This window comes from Cottoperca gobio, chromosome 1, assembly GCF_900634415.1.
Source record: "Cottoperca gobio chromosome 1, fCotGob3.1, whole genome shotgun sequence".
NCBI lineage: Eukaryota > Metazoa > Chordata > Actinopteri > Perciformes > Bovichtidae > Cottoperca > Cottoperca gobio.
Window position 1 is genome coordinate 15,588,365 of NC_041355.1, and position 26,612 is coordinate 15,614,976.

At 40.1% G+C, this 26,612-nt stretch overlaps 2 protein-coding genes across 8 annotated transcripts; both read left to right on the plus strand.

Moving 5' to 3' along the window:
* The first annotated feature begins 47 nt into the window (after positions 1 to 47).
* gne (glucosamine (UDP-N-acetyl)-2-epimerase/N-acetylmannosamine kinase) lies at positions 48 to 24,506 on the plus strand. 5 transcript variants are annotated; one of them, XR_003832426.1, is made up of 16 exons: positions 3,943 to 4,262; positions 6,496 to 6,519; positions 6,626 to 6,697; positions 7,040 to 7,188; positions 7,411 to 7,657; positions 7,975 to 8,182; positions 8,275 to 8,427; positions 8,603 to 8,815; positions 9,195 to 9,282; positions 9,883 to 10,093; positions 10,392 to 10,521; positions 10,635 to 10,856; positions 11,279 to 11,461; positions 11,879 to 11,995; positions 12,163 to 12,529; positions 22,684 to 24,506. XR_003832426.1 is itself a non-coding variant. In XM_029434676.1 (15 exons), exons 1-15 carry the CDS (start codon positions 4,164 to 4,166, stop codon positions 12,396 to 12,398), a joined length of 2,352 nt encoding a protein of 783 aa, XP_029290536.1. In that variant the 5' UTR covers positions 3,943 to 4,163; the 3' UTR covers positions 12,399 to 12,585. The 5 variants fall into 5 exon arrangements, 3 of the variants coding, with proteins under 3 accessions (XP_029290561.1, XP_029290536.1, XP_029290553.1); XR_003832427.1 differs by lacking the exon at positions 22,684 to 24,506 and adding an exon at positions 12,926 to 12,943; XM_029434676.1 differs by lacking the exon at positions 22,684 to 24,506 and having other exon boundaries at positions 12,163 to 12,585.
* Positions 15,954 to 25,563, plus strand: clta (clathrin, light chain A). 3 transcript variants are annotated; one of them, XM_029434725.1, is made up of 7 exons: positions 15,954 to 16,240; positions 16,875 to 16,903; positions 18,198 to 18,315; positions 18,500 to 18,611; positions 20,168 to 20,221; positions 22,587 to 22,622; positions 24,514 to 25,563. In XM_029434725.1, the coding sequence occupies exons 1-7, from the start codon at positions 16,063 to 16,065 to the stop codon at positions 24,683 to 24,685; spliced, it is 699 nt and encodes a 232-aa protein (XP_029290585.1). In that variant the 5' UTR covers positions 15,954 to 16,062; the 3' UTR covers positions 24,686 to 25,563. The 3 variants fall into 3 exon arrangements, with proteins under 3 accessions (XP_029290585.1, XP_029290594.1, XP_029290602.1); XM_029434734.1 differs by lacking the exon at positions 22,587 to 22,622 and having other exon boundaries at positions 15,955 to 16,240; XM_029434742.1 differs by lacking the exons at positions 20,168 to 20,221; positions 22,587 to 22,622 and having other exon boundaries at positions 15,958 to 16,240.
* The last annotated feature ends 1,049 nt before the right edge of the window (positions 25,564 to 26,612 follow it).

Genomic DNA, 26,612 nt, shown 5'->3' on the forward strand with positions numbered 1-26,612 from the left:
CTCTCGAGCCGCCCGTATTTGAGGATGCGACCCCCCCCCCCCTCCCCCTCGTGTGGGTTGCCAGATGCCCATGTAACGTTGGCTAGTAACCCCTGGAAACCCAAAGCAGAAGGGAAAGAAGTGGCTATAACCACCACGGATGATTTCTGCATGAGATGAATACAGCGTCTCTGGATAATTCAAGGTAATTGTCATAACGTGAGATTCTGCAACAGTGTAATACAATCTAAATCGACAAAGAGATGATAACTTCAGCTAACGACGAGGCGCGGTTCACCAGCTAAAGTCAGCTTACGTTAACAGCTACGCCACTGCGTAACATTATGTGATGACGACTTGGGCTAGCCATACAACGCAGCACTGATGTTGATGTGAGGATGTCAGAAATTGTTTTATTCCTTGCCAGGCTTGTTAACGGGCTAACAGATGCTAGCGTCACTTTGTTGCTAAAGTCCGAGCGCAGTAACTGTAAAGACTCACTGAGGCATTGTGGGAATTCAGGTGACGCGGGACTTCATTTCAAAGTTTTAACTTTATGCACACTAGTGAGAAATCCCCCTGCAATCTCGGTAGTAATTTAGCGAAAAGGTGATACAAAATGACGTAGTAGTGCTGTATTAAGTTTAGTGTTTAACTTCTCTGCAGCGGATGGATGTCTGTGGAGGAGAAATATGTTGTACTTTCTGGGACCCCTTTCTTCATTGTCTCCAGAATTACGGATTTAAACAAAAACGAAGTGCTGCTTGGCACAACGTTGCGTACAATGTCTGGGGAGGTGCAGGTTGCTCATTTATTTGGACAATGTTTGCTAATCAGCAAGCTACTAGCTCGCTTGCGAGGGTTGACACGTCCTGCGAGAAGTAGCGGAGGCGATGTTGCGCGATGTGTTCGCTGCCAGTCGTTGTTCTCCTGTTTCCAGGTAAAAGTTAGCTAAAACCATTCGTTTGGGCATAACAAACCAAAATACAAATACATCAAATTACGACAAAAAAAACTTTAGTTCTCCGCAGGATTATTGTAAATGCAAGATCTTAAACTCCCCTGCAGGGGCGTAGCTAGGGTTTCAAGTTTGCGCTTAGCCCAGAGGTGAGGTGGAGCTGTGTGCACCTGCATGGTAGTACAGTTGCCATTAAAGGAACTCAGATGGCATGATGATGAATAAGTAAGTCTGGGAGTTTTGTACTCAGCAAAGCCGCTACACACCCATAGTGTTTTGTGCTGGTTGTGTAGTCAATATATTAGTCATTTTAACCAGGTCCATGTTACCTGGCCTTAGTCATGTTGACATGTCGTAGGAGTAGGGTGGACTTCACATCCTCTAGGGGGGTCTTAGAATTATTTTAACATTTTAAAGTGAATTGTATGCATCTGGTGCACTTGAGAGCAAAATGAAGATGCTAGATCTAATAGAACTTTGTGGTCTTGGTAAGGGGAGGGGGCACAACTCTCAACACTAATATGAAAAATATATCAATCAAAGTATAAAAAAATTGAAAATATTGTGAAATATTTTCATTTTGAACGCTTTATTCTTCATAAAAGGAGCATAAGTCGGGAATCCCAGTTTTTTCCATTTGGATGTGAATTTATAATTATTTCTTACTAATCTTATACTTGCTCATCTCTGTGGGTGGAAATATAAGAATGTTTGCCCATACTGTTGATGGTACTTGCAACTGTGAAAATAACAATCTAAAGAAGCTGAGATGGCAATAACTACAAAGCAACAGACATATTTATTTCTTTAATTTATCATCATAAAAACATTGAATGATTGGAGAAAACACTGACACCAATTTCTAATAGGACACATGTCCCTCTTGCCCAAAATAAAGCACATTTGCATAAATCTGGTGCCCTTTAAGACAAAGAAATGCCTATCCACTCTTAAACACACCATCTGTCTTTCAGACACTTGTAGGTGGAAGCATCAAATAATTCCTTCTCTTTTGAGTGGCAAAGCGATCTATCACGCTGTTGTGATTCAGATGCCTTAGAATGTCACTTTTATTATTTTATTTTTTTCAAAATTTTCATTTGGGTGGGCTTTAAAACATTTTAGGTGGGCTGAAGCCCACCTAAAATGTTCTAAGGCCTAGCTATGCCACTGCTACCCTGTCTTATAAGAAACGTCTCATGTAAAGCGAATGTATAATTATTATTTAAAAACAAATTCCCTGTTCACTAACTAAATATGATTTGTTGAATTACTCTTACCTTATTTTCCCAATACAACATTTTATTTCTAAACTTCAGGACTGATATATCCGCTGTACTTATTTTATAAGTACTTATTTGAAGGCATGGCTTTGGGATATTAGCCAAGCGTCATAAAACGCACCTATTAAATTGTGCAACCACAAGTACAAGACATCAGTCACACAGAGTGTAGGATGGGTTAAATGCAGTGCTGTGTACATGTGTGATAAATAAAAAATAACAATAAGGATAAAGTTAAACACTGCATAGCTGGCCCTGGATGTCTAAATTTAGGATCTTGTGTTTATGGTAATCCTGCGGAGAACTAAGTTCTGGGCACATTTTGTGGCCCATTGCTGCGTTTGCTTTTTGTTTCATCAGAGTGAATGTACATTGAACCTGCTTTGGGAGAGTTTTGGTGTAACATTATCTCTGTTCTTTGTACCAGGATGTTCAGACTATGTCAACAATGAAGGTTGATTACTCCTGCCAAGTTCATATTTACTGCTGGCTTCTTGAGGTTGCCTGATTTATATTTTTTATGTAGCAACTAAGGATTATTTTCATTTTTGATTAATCTTATTATTATTTTCTCAATTAATTGCTTAGTTATTAAAATGCCAGAAAGTTATCCTGAACTCTTTTGGTAAATTATGGGAAGCAGAAGCCTGTAGGTCCCTGACCTTCTTAAATAAACAGAGAACACTAGTAATAGTGAGTAAACACTCCTATGAATCAGTGATGTAGCAGACTGCCATTGGCTGCAACGCTTTTATGGCTTTTTCATAAGTTTACCTCCGACCACAGCTTTGTCTGAACAATGTAAGTAATTTAGTGTCGCAAGGGACTGACCAATAAGGTGAAGGCATGCAGACGGTGTAGTCTGTAAGTATTAGTTAGTTACTCTGTGTTTTAGGCTTATCTGTGTTGGTTGGTGGGAGTTAGCAGGTCTGGACAGACTGATTTGGGATGATTAACAAAACTAAAGGGATGACCACTTACCCGGCCCATAAAAGTGTGGTCAAGAGTCTTTTATTAACATTGGCATAAGCAATACTTTTAACCTAATGCTTCATTTGGCTTATACAAATATATAACAAGCCAAGTGCTCAAATAAGATAATGATAACTCTCTATAATGTGTTTTGAGCCAATTGAAACTGATTGACTTGAAAACACAGCTCTCGCATTCATTTAAATGGGGCCAACACAGTATAATGAGAGTTCTGGCATGAATAAGCTTTATTGATTTATTAAGGGTTGTCGGTTCAACCAGGACCATGAGATCAACAATGGGCCCCTATGGCCCTTCAACTGGTTTACTCCCTTTGCCAACCATTCCTGGTAATCTTTGTCAAACTCTTTATTGACCCTTGTATTTACGTTTACAGCGTCAACCTCTTTCGTATAAAACACAGATGTCTCCGTGAGTCCAGATTCTTTTGGCAAAATCTTGGTTAAAGCCCGCTTCATAAAGTTCAATGGTGAATTTAGGTAGTTATGTGCAGTGTTTCCCCTAGGTTTACTGCTTTGGAGGGGCGCTCTGCGTGCGTGGCGTGGGGAGATTGCGTGCGTGGCACAATTTCTATTTAGTTCTCCCCTCTCCTTTCTTCCACTCTGTAGGTGTGTGTGTGTGTGTGTGTGTGTGTGTGTGTGTGTGTGTGTGTGTGTGTGTGTGTGTGTGTGTGTGTGTGTGTGTGTGTGTGTGTGTGTGTGTGTGTGTGTGTGTGTGTGTGTGTGTCAGCTGCGAAGCTCCTGGCAGGATGCCACTTGTTCTTTTGTCCTCCCACTTGGTCTACGACAAGCTTTATTCCAAACCAATCCTACCCAGATCTCATGTATCCCCTCCCCCAGCTGTATGTCTGTGTCACCCTACTACGCTCTCTCCTCTTTTCTCCTTTCCTCTGCTGCTTGCTGGCTTCATTCATTGACTAATGCGGCTGGGCTAAAGGCAGAAATAGAAAGATGGAGGGATTTGAAAAAGAGCAGAGTGTGATTTTATCTGAGAATCCACAGAGGCGTTGGATGGAAAAGCAACCGTGTCTTTTGCACAAAAACCCACATGTAAGTCATCACTCTCATATTTTCTGTCTTTATCGTCACATCTTTCCTTCCTGTTTCACTGTCTATCATTACCATTATTTTATTCTGTGTGTGGTGTATCTCTGTCTGCCTCTGTTGCTGTGTCATCTCTGCCTTTGCTCTCGGCATGTGTCCCTGCCCCCATACCCTAACACTGGCTGCTGATGCGGTCTTGTGATGCTTGGGTGGAAGTCACTAGTGTGCTAAATGAGACTCAGGGTAAATCATAGCATTTAAACCAAGACCATTTTTGTGTAACCTGACGCTGTTCTTCAACGTTCAAAGTGTCGGGTCACAACAGCAAGTAATGAAGCGTGGCGACCGATTGCGAATGTGCAGCGGGTACATCCGGGGAATCTTAATTGAACCTGCACTGCAACATTTATGCGGTACCATTATTTGTTTTGTTTGTACCAGGAGGGTCAAACTGTGTCAACACTGACTGTTGTTAACTCCTGCCAAGTTCATATTTACTACTGGCTTCTTGAGGTTGTGCTAATATTCACTTAACCAAGAACATCGGCTTTTAAAAGTTAAGGTTCTCAGGTTAGCCCTGAAGCCAGCAGCGACAACAACGGCTCAAGTTTGAGGTGGGCTGACTTCAAAGGTGGACCAGTAATTCTCATGTGACAATCCTCGCCTCTGAGTTTTTGCAGCAAATCATTTCTTTCATCTGAACACAATGCAAGAAATTGTTAAATTGCAAGTCTGTTGATTTATAATTATAACCTAGTACGTAATGCCAGCTAGCACTTTAACATCTGTCGAGGTGACACAAAAATATTTAAGGTTTAGTCTGCGTCATAACCTATTTCACACAGCTGTTTTGAGAAGAACACACGCATTCACATATTCTACCTTGAAGGTTCAATATGTTAGATATGCAAAAATGTAAACAAAACATTAAAACAATTAACTAACATTATCAACAGAATGTGAAGAGGTAACGGTGTTGATATGTCAAAGACCTCTATGGATTGTGTTGCAAAGATATCTACTGAAATTAAAAGTCTTTCTGACAAGCGCTGGCCCGTCATGTCTTGTAATACCACTTGTTCCTCTAGAGGCGATAGTGAGTCACTGTAGGGCCAGTCTTCCCTCAGTACAGAGGGAGAAGTATAGCTGCCTGACTCGGGCAAACTCAGGGCATGTCAATATTACAGCCATGATCCATACACTTTTTGGTAGTTTGTTTTGATTGAATCCAAAGTGGCAGAAACGAGTCGGTGGGAGGCTGGTTCGCCGGGTGTAGTTAAAAATGTAAAAACTGCATATTTGTTATATCCCTGTATACCCTGTAGAAAGTATCTCATCACGTTACATCTCTTCAATTTAGCTTTTGGCTATCTGTAAAAATGTACTTACTTACTTATAATTTGAATGAGACAATCAATTATGTCAGTCGAGTTTGACAGTGTTCAGGCATTTCAGTCATGAGGAACCTGGGACTTTGTGCACTTAATTATGGGCTCCAGTCCTTTAAGACCAATTTTCTTTCATCACATGACCAGAGTGTAAGAGGTGTGAGCATAGACTGACATATGAAGATGGACAACATGGCAGCTCCCCAAAAGTGAAGCCAAAACATTGATCGCCCCCTGGTGGTTTGCTGTTGTATGGGTCATAAATCCTGCCCCCATCATGTTAGCGGAAGGGACATGGGGTCATACAAAAAAGTCTAAGTGCACGTCAAATACCATTTTCACAAAGATGGTTTCTGTCAACTTATGTAGTTCTTATCACGCTGATGTATGTTCAAGTGTGATCTTAAATATATTTGAAGTGTTGTTATGGTTAGCTGTTGTGTCTTTCTAGCCAAACGGCTACCGTGGTGCTAACGTAGCAGCTAGGTGGCTCACACTAACAGGCTTTTGCCTTGATTTGGCTCGGGTGGTTGAGTGGGCGGGGCCTTGGCTCCACCACCCCAATCACTACTGCGCAGACTCTGGCTCCAAATTACATAAAAATCTTAAGATGGCAGCTCCCATATCCGGGATATTTTGGCTTCACTTTTGTACAGTGGGTGGAAGTGAAGCTGCGTCATCCATCTATACAGTATACAGTCTATGGGTGTGAGCGTGTGACCTTTACCATGCCACGCAAACCACTGTCCTACAGCATGTTTCCCATCTCTGGAAAAAATGTGTCGGCATGTGTTCTGTATGTGAAATGCAAAACATTTTTAGTGTAGTTTTGTTGTGTTTCCATGTTACAGCATCTGAATATTCGGAAGGACCAAGTGAGTACAACCTGTGGGTGGGTTAGGGTGTTGAAAATAATGGATAATACTTTGCTTTACAAACCCATTACTGGATCTCATCCTCTCTCATGTCTTTGTTTTCTAGGAGTTATACAATCTGAGAATGCAAAGTTACGGAGAAAAGATGCTGAGAGAAAAGATGGAAGACTATAATCAGGTATGGCTTTGCGTCTTTGGCTCCATGTAAGTTTATTTAAAACATCATTCATTAGTTGTTCAGAAACGGAAATACATATACGAAGCCTTTATACACGAAGATGGTAATATTCCTTCCAACCCCAATAGTAGAACAATCATTTTTAGTATGTATTTGAACAATTAAACATAACTAGTGGAAAGTGTGTTTCTATGCGTTTAATTGTGTGTGTGTGTGTGTGTGTGTGTGTGTGTGTGTGTGTGTGTGTGTGTGTGTGTGTGTGTGTGTGTGTGTGTGTGTGTGTGTGTGTGTGTGTGTGTGTGTGTGTGTGTGTGTGTGTGGTTACACTGTCATTTGGTGTAGTTTAAGAGAAAGTTGAGGGTGTGTGTTGCAACATGCAACAGAGCGGACTACTCCAAGCTTGCCCCCATCATGTTTGGGATCAAAACCAACCCTGACGAGTTTGAATTGGAAGTTGTGGTGCTTGGCTCACATCTCATCGATGACTACGGGTATGACCAACTGGCACAATGGTGTCTTTCTAAAAAAGCTTGTTCCAGACATTCCAAGGCAGTAAAATAGTGTATAAATAAAATGTAATGCACTCGCCAACACAACAGTCCATAATTGCCCACAGGTGTTCAATGGGGTTTAGATCTGCAAACATTATAAAACTCTGCTCATTTAATCAGATGTTTGCTTTAATTTGTCCTTCCCTACTTCCCGTTCTACAGGAACACTTTCCGTATGATCGAGCAGGACAACTTTGACATTGGCTCTAAGCTACACACCATTGTGAGAGGAGAGGATGAGGCAGCCATGGTGGAGAGCGTTGGGCTGGCACTTGTGAAACTCCCTGATGTACTACAGAGGCTGCGCCCTGACATCCTGGTCGTCCATGGTGACCGGTTTGACGCGTTGGCCCTAGCAACTGCTGCAGCGCTGATGAACATTAGAATACTTCACGTGGAGGGAGGAGAGGTGAGGAGGCAAGGCTCGAGAATATAAGACAGAAGTTCTACTTTGATTAATCTAGTCGTACATTATATTTCATGTCGCACTACACACAGTGTGTATACTATGCGGTAATACCTTTTCTTACCTTTTTAAAGCGGCACAGATTACAATAATGGATTAATGGAATAAATAACAAATAATCGACAGAATAAAAAAAAAAATTCTTCTTTTACAGGAAATTGTTTTTGATCTGTTGTACCTGTCTGTAAGGCTTTCTGGTGTGCAAGAACTGTAGTAATTAAAAGTGAAAAAAAACATCTCTTCTCTTCCCTTTTTCCCAGGTGAGTGGTACAATTGATGACTCAATCCGCCACGCCATCAGTAAACTGGCCCATTACCACGCCTGCTGCACACGCAGGGCAGAGCAGCACCTCATCGCCATGTGCGAGGACCACTCGCGCATCCTGCTGGCTGGCTGCCCTTCATATGATAAGCTGCTGTCAAATAATCACAGAGACGACTACATGGATATCATCAAGAGCTGGCTGGGTACGTGGGGATACGGTGATGGGACAGAAGACAGTGAAAGACATTTAGAGTGTGTTTGTATGTCATGTGTGGGGTGTTTATTCATGTCACAGGTGACAAGGTGCAGGAGTGTGACTACATTGTGGCTTTGCAGCACCCAGTTACCACTGACATCCAGCACTCTATTAAGATCTACGGGCTGATGCTGGATGCCCTGATCGCCTTCGATAAAAAGACCCTCATCCTCTTCCCTAACATTGATGCTGGTTAGTTTCACTTACTAGTTGCTTTAGTTCCTCCATGTTTTCTTCTATGTGAGGTTTTCTTTCAAATTTAAAACTAGGATCACAAGTATGTGGATCAGAGATTGTTGTACATTTGTGAAATGTTATTAATTAAATGAATAAATGTACCCTGACCCGCCCTTTCCTATGTAAACAGGAAGTAAGGAGATGGTGCGCGTGATGCGAAAGAAGGGAATCGAACAGCACCCCAACTTCCGGGCGGTGAAGCACATTCCCTTTGATCAGTTCATCCAGCTGGTGAACCACGCCGGCTGCATGATTGGAAACAGCAGCTGCGGGGTACGAGAGGCAGGGGCCTTCGGCACGCCTGTCATTAACCTTGGAACAAGGCAAACTGGCAGAGAAACGGGTATGTGTAACAAAAAAGAAGATTATGGTTACATGCTGCCATAATTATGGTCCTGATTTGCTCTCTGACGGAGGAAGGTCAAGAGATGCATTAAATAACTAATGAAGCATTGCAAGTGCTGAAGTAAGCTGCAGTTCTGCAAAAGTTGTTTATAGTTTGTTTATAGTTACGGAGCATTTATAAGCTTTACAAAATGTGTTCAAATAGACAGTTTATCATCTGATCAGTTATTCTTATTGTTCTCGATATTAGAGGGTTGTGGCAGCTGGAAGACAAACATGCTGCTAAGGTATTATTAGCGATCCAAAGAAATGCTCTGTTAAATGAATCTGCCTCAGATCTTACACAACTGTGTTGATGACGTTTCCCTCTCCGCCAGGTGAGAATGTTCTACATGTCAGAGATGACGACACTCAGAATAAGATCTACCACGCTCTGGAGCTGCAGTATGGAAAGAGATACCCTTGGTAAGACTGTCTGTCTCACTGGCACGTTATCTTTTATATATCCTCTTTTCTTTTTTTCTTGTTCAAAAAGCATTGATTCTTTAATCTTATCACACAGTTTTGCCATGGATACTATTAAGGGGGTTATAACAACAAGATAAATGTAATGTTTCTAGTATATATGCTGCTTTATTTACTAAGAAAATGTATTATTGTTTATTTCATGATCATTTTTGGTTCAGAACCAGCCCTCCTTGATTTGGATGTGCACACTCCTACTTATTTCCTCAGCAATAATGTATTTTTGCAATTATATTATATGTATTTCATGCTGTCAGAGAAACAATGTCTACCTCAATAGTAATCATTGAGGCGGGATCATTAGTGCAACCTAGCTTTAGCCCATGTAGATACTGTATGTGCAACAATGAGGCTCTGCCTCTAGTGGATTGTACAAATGATGAATTTAAGTACAGGTTTGATACCCTTAACTACTTAGAAGCCATGTAACCTTGTTTAAACCTTACAGATCCTGAAACTTGAATTTTTCTTATCGCGATTTTCTGTTTTTAAAAAGTAGATGAAAGATATGAACACAGGTGCATTTCTGTTTCCCATCAGCTCCAAGATTTACGGCGATGGAAATGCAGTGCCTCGCATTCTCAAGTTTTTACAAACCATTGACCTGGATGAACCTCTGCAGAAGACTTTCTGTTTCCCCCCCGTTAAAGACTCCATCTCCCAGGACATTGATCACATCCTGGAGACACAGAGCGCTCTGGCTATTGACCTGGGAGGGACCAACCTCAGGGTGGCGATTGTCGGGATGAGGGTATGCTGCATTTTACATAGCTATTTCTCCATCTTTATGAGCCTGAAGTATTTATCAAAATGCTATGTGCACTGTTCATCAAGATATTTGTTTCTCTTTGGCATTATTAAGGCATTTTAAATGTTTGTCAAAAAAGCTATGATTCAAATGAAAACTGAAGAACCATAAAAAGTAAAAAATGTGGCTAAATACAACTTACACGCACTAATATCCTTACAGATGCTGTGTCTTCATTGTGATTAAATCTTACCTTGATTTTGCTCTCTGTCTCTGTCTCTGTCTCTCTGTCTCTGTCCAGGGTAACATAGTAAAGAAGTACACTCAGCCCAATCCAAAGACCTACGAGGCCAGGATGCAGCTTATATTGAAGATGTGTGCAGATGCCATGCATGACTCAGTCAGCCTCAACTGTAGAATACTCGGTGTTGGTACGGAAAAACGCACACTCACATTACGGAATGAAAATCTGCTGCGATGCTGACAAACGTGTTGTAAAACTATCATGTCATAGCTCTTCTGAAATCTCTCATCTACATCTTAGGAGTGTCCACTGGCGGGCGTGTAAACCCACAAGAAGGTGTGGTCCTGGACTCCACAAACCTGATCCAGGAGTGGTCCTCAGTGGACCTGAGGACACCCATCTCTGACTCCCTGCACCTACCCGTCTGGGTCGACAATGACGGTAACTGTGCTTCGTTGGCTGAGAAGAAATTTGGTCACGGCAAGAGGGTGGAGAACTTTGTCACTGTCATCACAGGAACAGGTGAGTCGGGATTTTTTTCCTTTCATTCAATCATTTGGTCCTTCATTATCAGTATAAACAGGCTTGTTAGCGTAATAACATTTAATGAAATTGTCAATTGTCATAATCCTAGTTTAACTAAACAAAATAAAATGGAACTGTTATTTGGAAAAAAGTGGCATCGTCAGTTTCTAAAAGAAATCCTGCAGTTTGACTTGATCAAGGCATTTTTTAATTCTTCAGTTTAGTGCATAAGGAGGAATAAATAAATAATGAGTTACTGTCATAGTACATGTTATGTCATACTAAATGTGTTGTGAATGTGTCAAACTGTGAGCCCTGTATCATGACGCAAATTGTGATCATCATCATCAGTAATCGATGAACTGATGGTACTGACTGCCTTTAACTACTGAGGGAGTAAATGTCTCGACTCTGTGTAGGTATTGGCGGAGGGATTATCCATAACAATGAGCTGGTTCACGGCAGCACCTTCTGCGCTGCAGAGCTGGGCCACATCATGGTTTCATTAGAAGGTCCAGAGTGTTCGTGTGGTAGCAGAGGATGCATAGAGGCCTACGCGTCCGGCATGGCCCTGCAGAAAGAGGCCAAAAGGCTGCACGACGGTGAGTGTTTTTGTGCGTATGAAGCGTCAAGGAATGTGTCGAGACTCAATTCAGCCAGAAGATCCAGAGAGTAGCTGAGAAAGGTGTGTCTTCTAAACATGGCGTGTATGCCCCCTGAAAACAGCTTTTAGTTTTGTTCGTTAAATATGTTACGTAGGTGGTGCAAACATGAATGTTGGTTGGTTGGATTTATTGGTTGGAGGAATATCCTTTTTACCTTAAATTACAAATAAAAACTAAATTATCTTATAATTTTATGACTTTGCTGAAACGTAGCATGATGAAGAAAACCAAGCAAATTGTCAAGTTAATTAAATGTAACTCCTTACCACATGTCTCAAAGGGCTTCATACCATTATTAATCATTTATATACATACAGTACATACATCTGACCTGTGTGTTGGTGTGTCTCTCAGAGGACCTGCTGGAGGTGGAGGGGATGAATATAAAGCTTGCAGAGCCGATCACTGCTGCCCACCTCATCAGTGCAGCCAGACTGGGGAACAACAACGCGGACACTGTTCTGAACAAAGGTCAGAGCACAACGCAAACATATGCAGGAATTTCAAATGCTTTACATTGTTGAGCAAAAAGAAGTCACAGATGTTATGGCCAGTCATCACTGGTCATAAAATGTGCTATTGAAACAAGAGAAAGATCTCATTTCTATCTGTCTTCGTCTTCATCTTCCCCTCTCCAGCCTCCACGGCGCTAGGTGTGGGCATCGTTAACATCCTCCACACAGTGAACCCCACACTGGTGATTCTGTCCGGAGTCTTGGCCTCTTACTACCAAGCCCCAGTGCAGCGCATCATCTCTGAGAGAGCGCTACCGTCTGCCCAGAACATCAAGGTCGTCACATCAGAGTTGGAGGAACCTGCTCTACTTGGAGCAGCGAGCATGGTGTTAGACTATGCAACCAGAAGGCTATATTGAAGGATATAGTCCTGATTTAACAAGGACCGTTGCCAACAAAAGGACTACAAAACTGAAAGTAGCACATGTACTGCCCAGATAGACACATAAGCATAGGGGATACATTTTGAAGGCTAGACAATTATAATGTGGTCAGTATGTATGTATGTATGTATGTGTGTATGTATGTGTGTATATATATATATATGTGTGTGTGTGTATGTATGTATATATATATATATATATATATATATATATATATATATATATATATATATATATATATATATATATATATATATATATATATATATATATATATATGTATATATATAATATGTGTATATATATTAGTGTATATATATATATATTGTATATATTAATTTGTATATATATGATCTGTGTTCTATATTATCTATTCTCTTCTATCTATATTGTGTTCTCTCTTTTATCTCTTATTTATATATATATATTATGTGTATATATATATCTGTTATATATTTCTATATCTTATATATATTAGATATTGTGTATGTTATATTATATAGTGTGTGTGTGTGTTGTGTATATATATATATATTATATATATATATATGATATATATGTCTGGTAGTGATCTGTACATGTGTATGTGTATAATATATATATAGGGAGATTAATAGAGAGAGGGGGGGGGGGGTAGAGATAGAGAGAAGAGAGAGGAGAGAGAGAGAGGGAGAGAGAAGAGAGAAGAGAGAGAGGAAGGAGAGGAGAGAAAGAGAGGAGAGAAAGAAGAAAAGAGAGAGAGAGAGAGAGAGGATAGAGAGAAAGAGGGGAGGAGAGAGGAAGAGAGAGAGGAGAGAGAGAGAGGAGCAGAGAGAGGGAGAGAGAGAGGGAGAGGAGAGAGAGAGAGTATGGAGGATATAGCGAGGAGAGAAGGCCAGATAGAGGGGGAGAGAGATAGATAGGCGAGAGAGAGTAGAGATAGATAGACCGGATAGGATATAGAGGATAGATAAAGAGAGAAGAGAAGATATGATATATTATCTATATATATAGTATAGATATATATATATAATTATAGATATATATATATAGATATATATATAAATATGTATATAAAATATATATATATATAATATATATATGTGTATAAATATGTAATATATTATATATATATATAAATAGGTATTATATGTGTATATAAATATGCTATTATATATATATATATATAAATATGTATGTATATATATATAAATATGTATGTATGTAAGTAAGTAAGTAAGTAAAGGCAGTTTTGCATGTGGTTGTCCACAAAAATACAATTTATCAAGCCTGTGAGAATCATGCCTTCACCAACAGGCCAAATGCTAGCCAGTTCCCAATCTGCATATGTCATGTGTTGAAGTGGGTCCATTGCACAGGCCAGAAATTCCTTTACTATCTACATGGTCATGGTTTAATGAAGTCCCAGGCCATTTTTTCTTTTCATTTTTCTTTTAGCAATTAAGCATAAGCTTTTGAATAAACCTCAAAGCCATCGTAATGCCAAAATGACCTGTGCAGGGTAAGACTTGTGATGTGAGTGGATGGAGAAGTCTGTTATTATAGAAGCTTGTATCAGATGTGACCAAAGTACTGCTGAAACATTCTCCTGCAGCTTCCTCTCGATTCTCCTGCTTGCCGTCTCACTTTTCTTTATATCTTGTATGGAGTTTTGATTCTCAGTTTGTTCTATTATTGAGATGAGGGTTTCAGTGAAGTTATGTTACATTTCTATATGTTGTTATAAAATAAATTATCTAAAAGGTGTAGGGGAAAAATTAAGTTTATAAAGATAGTGGTGTATTTAGTGAGGTTGAAGGCTTACACCTTCCTCACCCACAGAAATGGTTAATGAAAAATCAGATGGGATGCAATAATAAGATTTTAAGCTAACAACTGCTTTAGCCTAATAGTTGCTACAGTATGAGAAGGGCATGAGGGTGAATATTTTGCCTGAATCAGGTGAAGTTATATTTCATTACCATCAACCTTATGAAGATTTGAACTGATTTTGAAGTTTCCTTCATGCCTTTTGAAGATATATTTTATCTCAAATATATTTATGTGGTTTGTATGTAATTACATATTGTATTGTGCATTACATGCTGATTGAAATTCTTTGGATGAATTTATTTTTGGGTGTATTTCCAAATAAATGAACTGTCCTGTTTAAGACATACACAAGTGAGGAAAGCAAGGAACATGGTTGTTCTGTACAAATCCTGCTGACACTTTTTGCAAAATCCCAGTCCACAACATAGTTGCCCTCTTTTGGTTTATGTTATAAATGTAAAAGAATGAGAATATTAAACATCTGATATTGGGGCCATGTGTTTCTGGAGGTCCAGTAGAGCAAACAAGTTGACTGCGCTGCTGTTTCCCACTGCTAACTTTACTTTTTAACAGTGACTGCAACATTTCTCAGTGTTCAATCAAATGAGTGTCCTGGATATCTAAACTGAATGGAATAGCCAGTCACACAATTACTGAAATCTGACTTTTACTATTATGAATATTGGCCACCCATTAATACCCTGCTATTTTTTGCATTCTACCCCATATCAGTACACATTGGAGCTCCAACACAGTTGCAGTATTTAAATTGTCCACTTCAGTTCCAACTACTAAATCTTAAGGTCCCTCCAGTCTATTCCTAATTCACTATTGCACCACTTACTCATCATGCACATTACATGCAATGTAGTAATATTTCCTCTGAGTCATATTCAGCTATGTTTCACAATTTGTTCTGTTTTGATGATTTTCATCATCATAAAAAGTAAAATTACAAAAAAGAACAGCATTTGTGTGATTCTTTGTCTCTTTCAATCATTGATTCACATCAAGTAGTTATATTGAGTGTAAATTACAGGAAAATTAGGAACCAGGTCAAAGTCCTACACCCTCATTTAAATCCCAGGATTAAAAAAAAAAAAAACGTAGTTATATAGGATGTTCAATCATCATTGGAAAAATGCTTATCTTTATCGGCAAGGAAACTCTTTTTAAAAAAAAAGCAATATATTTGTATCTAGCTACACCTTGAGTCAGGTGAGTGCTTTCTTGTCACCTGAGCCCTTTGGACTTTATGTAAATAATTAACCACCATGACATTGCGCTTGGTCTGGACACAACAAATGGTACTAGGGGGCTTCACCAGTTAGGAGGAAAACCAAAAACTGGAATAGTGTTGTGGAATATGGAAGACTAGCAATGTGGAACAAGGTTCTATGATCTGACGAGATCACAAGACACATGCATCTGTCTGCAATACAATAGTACAACTGAGCCTTAAACATATTTAATTTGAGCAAGACACAATGACATCACGTTAAATATGTAACAAATGAATCTCGCCTAATCTCAGACTGCGGATTTTCTCACAACTCTGACAGCACGTAGCAGGTCATGGGACCCGTATGCAGGAGCGTATACACATATTTGATTGGTTCCCCTTTGAGGCAGCTGTTTCGTGATTGGTGCTCTGTATTGTCAGTCACCCATTCTGTTTTGTGATTGGCTATTTTTACGTTTCCGCTTCCTAATTTCTACTCTTTTTTTTCATTGTCGTCCTTCTTCCCGTTGAGCTAATCGGTTTCGGTCAACCGCTACACCTGCTGACTCCGTTTCTCATATTTATCCTCACACAAGTACTCACAACATGGATGATTTTGACATGCTGAACGCGCCCGCAGCTGGAAACGGTGTTGGGTCGGAAGAGGACCCCGCTGCCGCTTTCTTGGCCCAGCAGGAGAGCGAAATCGCGGGGATTGAAAACGACGAAGGCTTCAGCATCCTGGACAGCGGAGAGGTTCCCTCGTCGTTGGGAGACTCCAGCGGTGGGTGACTGTTGCGGTCAAGCAGAGGCAGTTTGTTCAACGTTAACGATTTCTGTTCAGTTAGCTTTATTTTTTCTCGAAATAAATTCCGTTATTTAGTCCTTATTGGACACTGGAACTGATGCTCTTTTGGTCAGCTTGCTACTGTTAGCTTAGCTCACATATTAGCCAAGTGGGTTTAGCTAGCGTTAACATTAACCTGTGTCAACGCTATGTAAAAACACGGAATAATTATGTTTGTCTTTAAACAATCTACCCATGAATAAAGTTGCCTGATAACATCAGCTCTACCGCTGTTGGTCGTGCCACTTCATATCATTACAACCGTGTTTGCCAGCTAACCTTACAGCCAAAGGAGGACATTGATGGAGCTAAACGACCTTTGGCCACCATGACTGCCTTACTTCCTTGAAACTGTGGCTTCGTTGTGGTTTAGCAGTTGGTCAGAAGTGCTGACATATCATATAATTAAATGTGTGTATGAACATTTTGAAGATTCAGCAAAAGTAGAAGATTCCCAGCTAGCCATTGTCATCATAAGTTTTGTTGTTTTCTTCCCACACATATTTAATCATGTCTGCGGTTTTATTTGTATGCTAGATTTATAACCGCTATTTTCCTTGAAACTTTGCAGATGGTGCTGTCAACGGAGATCTTCATGGGGTAATACTTTTTCACAATTCTGCTCTTAAATTTTCAAACTGCCCAAGTCTTTGGTCCTCATGTTCTTCTGTTTTTTCGTGTGCATAGTGACAGTCTATTCATGCTCACAAAGTACAACGCATGTCACAGTCCGAATCAAACATCTTTGTCCGTTTTAACTCTAAATGTAGAGCTTTTTCTCGCTGCCTCTGTATGTTTTAGGCTCTCCTAACTCCACAGAGGATAATTGTCAGGACACTGCTGTTGTTGTTTTGGTAAACTGCTCAATTGCTCGAAACATGATTCTGAAGTGACATTTGTTTCCATAATGTGAAGGAAAAACCTTAACGCACTGTGAAAAAGTCTTATCCTGTAGGTGTTACCCTCACCCGCTGTCAGTGTTAGATCGCATTTGTATGATCCAGTGGCGGGCCGTGCATTTCACACCTATGCCTTCAGTGATATCCTACACAGTCCTACCTGAATTATTCCACCTCTTAATACCATCATTATGACGCCATGGCTCTAGAAACGCAGTATAACCGGGCGTTGCATCACCTTAACATAGTCAAGTACAACAGAGTTATATATATTTCCGAAACATTTAGTTGTAAATAGCAGGCATTCCCAGCAGTACGATGTGCAGTGCCTCTCGGAGGCACTGCACATTGGGGTCGGGGGTACCGCTCGTAGTTGGTGATTTGAAAGTGTCGGAGAAACCCTTTTCCCGGCTGTGATAGGCTCGCTAGCGTCGGGGTTGGCCGTTTTTTTCTCACGATGTCTATCTTTTCTTGAAAAGTTTGTCTTGAAAATGTTACGATTACTGAAAGGAACAACGGCCAGAACTACAATATATAAAACCAAAGTAGTAATAAACCAGTACTTCATCCTTTAGGTGAATTTATAAGATTAATAAACCGCTGTCTTGCTAATGGAATGTTGAGATGGATGTTTTTTAAGTGGATGGTGTGGAAATTACTTGTTTCCTTTTTGCAGGAGTAGTGTGATTTCAGTGCTGATCTCAGAGGTTTGAATATCTGGCTGTTAGATTTGCTCCAACTTCCTTTTCCTGTGCTGTCATTGCAACAGTGCTGCCTTTTGCATTGTCAGGACTTCTTTCTGGCAGTGAGAGAAGCTCAGCTGATAAATCTTTAAGAACAGTCATACAATATACATATTGTAATCATGACAAGAACTTTCAGATGATAGTCGGAAAGATGAATAATCCAGGATAACAATTTTTCTTCACTATATCTCCGTTTATGACATAGATACGCAATTATATCTGTATATCATCACCTCCCTTGTTTCTCAGGAAAGCAACGGCCCATCTGATGCATATGCAGCAATTTCCAGTGCCGACCGGCTGCAGGCCGAACCTGAAAGTCTACGCAAGTGGAGGGAGGAGCAAAGTGATCGACTGGAGTTGCTAGGTAAGAACAGGCGAAAGTGTTTTTATTAGGGATCATTGGAGATTCAAACCTAGCAGGTTATTTTTCATAGTATGTTGGGCTGTGTATAAAATGTGTCCTGCCTTGTTTTTCATATAATTAATATCATTCTTATCGGCCTCATCACTTCTTTATCACCCCTCTCCTCGCTCATCTCCCTCCCCAGATGAAAACTCTCTCAAGCAGGAGTCCGAGTGGAAGGAGAAAGCCAAGGTGGAGCTGGAAGAGTGGCACGCCAGGCAGAATGAGCAGCTGGAGAAAACCAAAACCAATAACAGGTACTGGCTTCACAGAGAGGTAGAAACGGGACACAACGAACAATGGAAATGAGAGAGGGGCTCATACTACCATAAAAAAGAAAACATTTACGTTTGTGTGGATAAAAAAAGATGATATGGAGGATTCACAAAAAGGGTGTTAACAGTTTTTTATAAATGATAGCAGCAGTATTGGATTTAACAACAGATGAGAAAAAAACGAATGCTAAGGTTGGTTCAGTGTGTAGGGTCTCCAGCAGTAAAAGAAATGGGTCCTCATTAGCCTTGAGGTTCCAGAAAGACCACGTGCTGCTGTCCAAGTACGTCATTGTTCCTATCCTTCGCTGGATAGGAACATGACTCAAGAGAACTATCGATTAATTGCTTTGTGCAAAAGAAAATCATAAGACTAATACATATGTAGACTGATTTAGTACCTCATAATTTTGCAGAGTTGAGGTGGCTAGTTTCTGTCTCAGTTTCTCCTGCACTGTAATGTCGCCCTGCTGCTTCATTAATAATAAACTACCCGCAGCCATGACTCCTTACTCATCTGGCAACCCTGCGTTTGTCGGGAAAGTGTTAGTCATGGATAATCTTTTCATATGCATGGTGTTTGTCTTTGTCTATTAATGACCTACAAATGTCGAAGACCACAACTAACAATTATTTTCGTTATTAATCTACTTCTTCTTTTCCAAACTCATATAATAATCACTTGGTTTATACAGTAAAATGTAGAGAAAATAATTAACCATTTGTTTTTGACCTGTCAAGAAAAGCCACAAGTATCTAATTAAAGGCCCTGTCACACATATCCGTATGACAGAAACGTATGCTGGCACATACGAAATATCTGCAATAGGTTGATATAAATTAAGGTTAAGTTGTGATCGTTTGAAGGACGCAGACGTTACGCCGAACACGCCAGACATACGGCCCTGTCACACAGTTCTGTATGGCAGAAACATGTCGGCATTCGTCTGATACATTTTGTATTAGGAAGTGATGCGCTATCAATAGGTTAGACATGCGTATCTGTATATGTTCACTTTTCCGATCCGATGAAAAATTGGACGTATTTGGACTCTGACAAATGTTCGTATGCGCCGGCATACGTTTCTGTCATACGGACATGTGTGACGGGGCCTTAATATGAACCAAAGATGAGCAAATGAGTCCTCACTTTAGAGAAGCTGTAATGAATAAATATGTTGATTACCTTACCTACAGTATATTCATTAGCTGTATATTACAACATATCTTGAGGATTCAGTTAATTGACCAGTCGGTTCAGAAAGTGGAACAATTTGAATTGGATAATGTTTTGAAGCTACTCTCACTTCTGGAATTAGGTTAAAGTGTTCAGAGCAGGTCACCAGAGACTCGTAATTGAAGATTTCAGGGGGTGGACACAATGAGCTGACGGCCTCCCTGAGCCTTTGATGATATGCCTTAGCTTATTATTGTGTGGTAACCTATAATGCTTGTGTTTCCATCCTCTTCTTCCTTTTATCACTGTCTCTCTTCTCTTCTGCCTTCCTGCTGCTCTGTCGTTTGGGCGGATGTTTGTCCAGGGTGCTGGATGAAGACTTCTACAAGCAGCCCTTCTCTGAGCTCATTGGTTATGTGTATGTTGCTCCAACTAACATCCTTCCTTTTCATTCTTTTTGCTTTTCCCCCCCTCCATTGTCATCAACTCCCAGCATCCAACAATTGGCATCATCTCATTAGTTAGGGCATTACTTACCTTCACTTGTGTTGCCATGTTTTAGTTCCATCTTTAGGTTCCAATTTAATTGTTACACCTGTCATGTAGCTTTTTTTCCTTTTTCAAGTGTGCAGTAATAATTTCCACGCCATATGTCTGCATGTCATTTGTGAGCAGATGGATATTTCAGTAAAGAGAATGACTGCATGCCACTACACGCACACTGCCACGTTCCTCAGTAACATCCATTGAAATCCAATTATTTTATAACTGTGCCTCATCCATTATTCACTTCCATATTATTTTCCTTTTTTATTTCAGCAAGACATGAATTTCCAACAATTAACACATGCTTACATTAGTTATATGAACTTTAACAGAAAGTGTTTTGTTTCTACTCAACACCTTTTTAATAAAGGGTGATTTCTTTTCTTTTTTTTCCCCCAACATTAATCTACACAATATTATTCAGGATTAGGATGCATAGTGATGAGTTTGAATCAATTGTGTGTTTATATTTGGACTTTGGTGTTTGTTTGGGTGGACTTGGCATCACCTAAACTTTATTGGGTGTTTGTTCAGGGAAATCGTATCTTATTTAATCACAATGTGCACAGTTGACATTGTTCTTGGAGATAGTTCCTTCCTCTGAAGTTCTACAAGTAAAACCTCCAAAATATTTGCCCTAACTTCACATATTCCCAGCCTTGGCCACTCGCTTATGTGCAGAATAGGATAGTGCCAAACTGTGTGAAGGTCAAGTTGTATTTCTTTCCTTTGGACTTTATTTGGAACTATCTGCCAGATTCAGAAACTCCAGTTGATGCAAGCTATCAACTGGAGTTTTTGCCTTTTGAGGATATTTAATAATCTTTTATAAAAGGCTGCAGAAAGATATTAATAGTTTTAGGCTATTAATCTTCAGAAATAACAGTTTTGTTTCCATCATGTCCACTGTCTCTCTTCCCTCCTTATTGGAGCTAAATAAAACTACACCAAAGACATTATTGATAACACCATTGGTCATATTATGGTTACAAACACAACTGCTTCAAACTGAACTGTGTTCATGCTTTCGAATGTTAGCTGCTCTCGAGCTACTGCTGTCCGACACCATGACTTGCTAATTCGCCTAGCTAGCTATTCAATAGGCTAAGCTGTGCAGCCTTTGGTTTTGCTATCAAATTAATTGGTTACGCATATAAACCTGCATTTTGGTGTACACTTATTGGTTATTATGATTAGCTTTGGTTTTCAAGGTTAAGGAGAGATCAAACTCATAGCACTGTTGAACTGTTTTCGGTTTGTCCATCCCTTTCTCATGAACTCAATATCTCAGGAATGCCTGGAGTAAATTTCGTCACATTTGATTCAGTGTGTACAACAACAAGGTGGTAATTGTAGTTTAGAAATGTAGAGCTGAAAGCCATTATGTTTGGTGAACAGAGTCTCACATTTTCCCTGGTAAAATCTTGATTTTGAATTGTACTTTCATTAGACTGGTCGTTGAGCTGTTCTTTTAGAAAATTGGCATATTTCCATTGTATTTGAAACTTAATATTGACGCACCTAAATGGAGTTTATGCAGCATATTCTAATCTTATGTGTGATTGAGGCTCAGCAGTGTAGGTGTAGAATGACACTGAATCACACCACTTACTCCTCCTTCATCTCGTTAGTGTGAGGCTGTGAGGGGGACTCCAGGGGCCTCATTTATAGGCAATCAGAAGGAACAAATGGGCTTTAATGATGTGAATACCAATTCCCACACAAATGTTGAGTTAAAAAATGTGACGAGAATGAATGCATCTCTACACATCTTTGAACAAAGCCTTTTAAGATTTGGAGAGTGGGAGTTGCAGATGCAATTAAACAAACTGTGTTAATGTCATGTGACAAGATGAACATTTTTGTAGGTTAGCTTTTGAACATTTTAAAGATCAGGAAATTACTAAAATAGTTTTGTGCTTGTGTTTAGACCCAACTTGTTAGAACATAATCAACAGTTTTGTAAATGAGACCCCCGGCCATAATGTCCTTTTGTGTGTGGAACTGACAGAAATAAGGTATGAAGCAAAAACTTATTTTTTTTTCTCACCAAAACTAAAGGCTGCACACTGAACGCTTTCGGAGAATTTGAAAAAAATGTCGCTTTTGCATGCTAGCTTTCAACATCTGCATTGAGCTCATTTGTGTTGTCTTTCATTTCGTCCCCTCTCTCTCTCTTCTATATTCTGACTTGTGAAACTGTTTCTCCTTGTTTTCTTTTCCTATGCACCTTAAAGCACACACATTAACCATCCTTGCTACCGCCTAGACCAGTTAAGTAAAAATATGAAACCCCACAACCTCCAAATACTTTACATTTTTGAGAAGGGATAGTGTGTGTGTGTGTGTGTGTGTGTGTGTGTGTGTGTGAGAGAGAGAGTGTGAGAGAGAGTGTGAATACGTTGCACAGATACCAGTTTACTATCCCAACAGTTAGCTCCACTGCCTAGATAGAAGTTAGTTATAATGTCTGTTTGTTGTGGTCCTTCTAGTCCCTTTTGTGTATTTGTAGGTGGTTGTGACGGTGATTGTTCATTGGCTTCTCATCCCCATTTTGCTTTGTGTACTGTGTTGTAGTTAGTAGCTGAGTTTGTGCTTGCAGATTGGGTGGGGAATAGAAGTAAAGACCTTGTAAGTAGAAAGGTATTACGGCAGTGGAATTATTACTATGTTTGTGGGTGGGGTGTGATGAGGGATTACATTTGTTTAGCCATAATCTGTGGCTTGCATCTCCAAATGTCTTGTGATAGTGGCACTGATCCATTTTTTTCAGATTGTAGTTTTCTTTTCTTTTCTTACTTTTGTGTTTTAATTTCAAGTGCTATGTGGTAAACCCTGTAGTGTAAATATCATCTTCTTTTTTGTTTGATAGATGGTTTAAAAGTGCCAAACTTTCACCAAGAAGAAATTGATCTGTTCCACAATTCTGACACATGAAATCCAAGTAAACGCATTCTTTGCCACACCTCTAAATAGTCTGCTTTTCAGCCGCAGTGCATGGCTAAGGCCCAGCTGCGCTTCCAGTTCTTTTGGACTTGGTTAAAAAAAGAAAGAAAAAAAAGCCACTTGCCATTATTGTTCCTTTTTTAATCAAGGACAAGTATATAGATGAGCTCATCATTCCTATACTTGGGTCTTGTTGAGGAAAAGAGAACATTATAAATATGCAACCACAGGGCAAGTTGAAGTTTCCCCTCCCCCAGTTCTGTACAGAACTGCATTTTTAACCAACCAAAGATGCTTTTCAGACCTTACAATTACTTTGTTTAGCTTTTGTTTCTGTTTGTTTTCTTTGGAGTTCTCATCAGTGTTTTAAATGTACCTCCCTTAACTGTTGTGGCGAGTCAAAAATACAGGTGACTGTAATGTGTAAGCAGAGTTGGGGGCATGCCACAGGTAATGAAACTGTTGTAGCTTGTTTCTCTTTGTGGGCCTGAAGACAGATGGATGTCCATTGTTTCTGTGTTGTGATTGGAATGTCCTGCCCTGAGGTAGACTCTGCTGAACCATCAATGTCCCATCAAACCATAAAAGGAGATTGTAGATATTTATGCTCAATAGATTTGAGGACTTTTTCTCAAATCTTGATGCCAGATTGAAATTTTAACTTTGATTTAAAGTGGACATATCCTTAAAAAAAAGTAACTTGTTCAGTGCTTGTGCACAGACATTTAGGTATCGGGAGTGCCTACCAACCCACAAATGTTGAAATAAGACAACCCAGTCTGTCTGTTGTGGGCTGCTTGAGTCAGAAAACGTGATTCAACAAGCCCTTCAGTTTTGTCTCCCCTTCCTATGTCACATGCAGGCTCATTACAATATACCGCCCTCATTAGAGTATCTCCACAAAACTACCATCGCAATATTTCTTGGAACGTAATAGAGCAGATGGGGTCCTTTTTTGAGACAGGCGCTAAAGTGAAGGTGCTTAAGACTATGAGAAAAACAATCAGTTACTTAGCATGGTACTCTGTCCCCATTAATATATCTGAAAAAGTAAATTGTCAGAGGCTCGATTGTATTTTCCAGCCAAACTTGTGATTGTCGGTGATCAGCAGAGGACTTCCTAAGAGCCGTACGTGTACTTTGGTGTATCTTGCTTCTTCCTCCACTGATTGTGTTCTATTCCATGTCCTCTTCATCCTCTTCCCTTTTTTCATTTAGGGCGGCTGAGGAGGCCATGATTTCAGATCTGGACGAGAACAACCCCGGCACGGAGTGGGAGCGGGTCGCTCGTCTCTGCGACTTCAACCCCAAGTCCAGCAAGCAGGCCAAAGACGTGTCCCGCATGCGCTCCGTCCTCATCTCCCTGAAGCAGTCCCCACTGGTCCGCTAGGCAGCCAACGCGGCTCAGGGCATCATTCCAAATCATCAACCCCCCCCCCCCCCATGCATAGCCAGTGGTCCTACCCTCATCTATCTCCACCTGGCATGGTCTCAAAAGTTTTCACCTGTGTGCACCTCTTCCACGGACCAATGAAGACCTTGTAATTCCCCTTTCTTGTTGTTTAACATACTGAGTTTAGAGCCTGTTGGTCTGGGGTCTGGTGTAACACTTGTGTAAGGGTGGTGAGTTGGGACACTAAAAGGGAAGGGTTGATGTTTGTTCGTTTGGGCCTACAGCTATACTACAACCCGCTTCACTTGGCTCTCAAACATTACTCGTCATTCCCATGATGCTGTATTCTAACTCTTAACCGATTAGTCGATCTCATGAATCCTCTGATCTACAAGGGTTGATTGATGTTAAATGGCTGTATTCACCTTTTTTGTTTTACCATCCTATTTTTTCTTTAGTTTTTTTAAGGACCAAACTCTTAAGACAAACTCCAAATTCAGTGTGTGTACTTTGAACTGTGTATAGAGCCTGCTTGTGACATTATGTTAAATTGTTCCAATCTATGCATTTCCTTTTGAAAATCCTCCCCCTCTCCAGTCAGGAACTGAACAAAGTCCAGCCATTAGTGTGTGTGTGTGTGTGTGTGTGTGTGTGTGTGTGTGTGCGCGCGCATATTTAAACCTCAACAGAGTGTATGTACTCTATGCGTGTACCTATGTACATATACAGAAGGCAATATATACAGTATATAAAACATTTATGTCACTAAAATTAGACAGTTGTGGTTTTAAAGAGAACTAGATATTAGCCAGCTGTTTGACCATGCGTGTTCATTGTCCATTTGATTTCAATATCAATAAAAAAAGTGAATGAAAGCTGTCGTCCTGTCATTCTTCAGCTGGAGGTTTTAATGTTATTCTGTGGTCAGGAATGTGGCTGTCAACTGAAAGTGTCACAGTGCTGGTGGATCCTGGAAGGATGGGAGTTTAAATGTACCTTGGTCTGGTAAAAGTGGGAGCACTTTAAGAGAGAAACTAACTGGTGGGAGCACAGAGTGTGGGCTGTCAACAGGAACAATTCCAGTAAGTGACCAATGTTGAGTCCAACAAAGTAACCACTTGTTAGTGAGGTTAAAATGCTGATCACCATCCTTTCTAAAACACAATGAATGATTCCAGAAGACACAAATCCAGTTGTGGACAGTAACTAAGTACATTTAGTTCTGCAATGAGGTACTTTAATTGAGTGTTTCTATTTACTGCTACTCTATAGTTCTACTCGCTGCATCTCATATGGTCAAAGGGCATGCTGCCGGAGAATATGCAGCTGCTGGTGGCAGCATGAAGATGAAAGTGGAAGATGAGGACAGCATCTTGGCGGACACGGTATAAAGCATCCTCAACAAAGTTTGAGGTAGTAGTAGTAGTAGTTTGGCTTCCAAATAAAACACCGGAAGGTTGTGATTTCAATACTAGGGGCCGCCACCATTGTGCTCCTGAGCAACGCACCTAACCCCGAGTTGTTCCAGGGGGACTGAAATTCGGTCTGGGTAAGATCGTCTGCTAAATGACAAATGTAATGCAATGAGAGAGGCAGACAGATAAACGGACAGAGTGTTTCAGTGTGTGAAGAGAGTGAGACACATTGAACAGAATGAGAGGGAATAAAAGTGAAGAACAGAGGATTAAGTATGCCTGTGAAAGAGAAAGACAAGAGATTTGTCAAAGTCAAAGAGAAAAGCAAACTGCATTGAGAATGTACAGGTTTGAACATTTATCCATGTAATTATAGCTGAACCACAGGCTGTGGTGTGTTACATAACTCAATTCCAAAATCTATCAACAGTCAAATGTGGGATGTAGGCCTATGCCAAAGGAAATATTTGCACAACCAGCCATGTACACATTGAGAGATGCATCATGGC

Bases quoted from the DNA above. Each gene is read 5' to 3' on its own strand.
- gne (XM_029434676.1), top strand. From the start codon at position 4,164: ATGGAGGGATTTGAAAAAGAGCAGAGTGTGATTTTATCTGAGAATCCA. The intron at 6,520-6,625 runs GTGAGTACAACC...TTTGTTTTCTAG, and splicing joins TGAATATTCGGAAGGACCAA to GAGTTATACAATCTGAGAAT. The intron at 8,428-8,602 runs GTTAGTTTCACT...CTATGTAAACAG, and splicing joins CTTCCCTAACATTGATGCTG to GAAGTAAGGAGATGGTGCGC.
- clta (XM_029434725.1), top strand. From the start codon at position 16,063: ATGGATGATTTTGACATGCTGAACGCGCCCGCAGCTGGAAACGGTGTT. The intron at 16,904-18,197 runs GTAATACTTTTT...CTTGTTTCTCAG, and splicing joins TCAACGGAGATCTTCATGGG to GAAAGCAACGGCCCATCTGA. The intron at 22,623-24,513 runs GTTAAGTAAAAA...TTTTTCATTTAG, and splicing joins CCTTGCTACCGCCTAGACCA to GGCGGCTGAGGAGGCCATGA.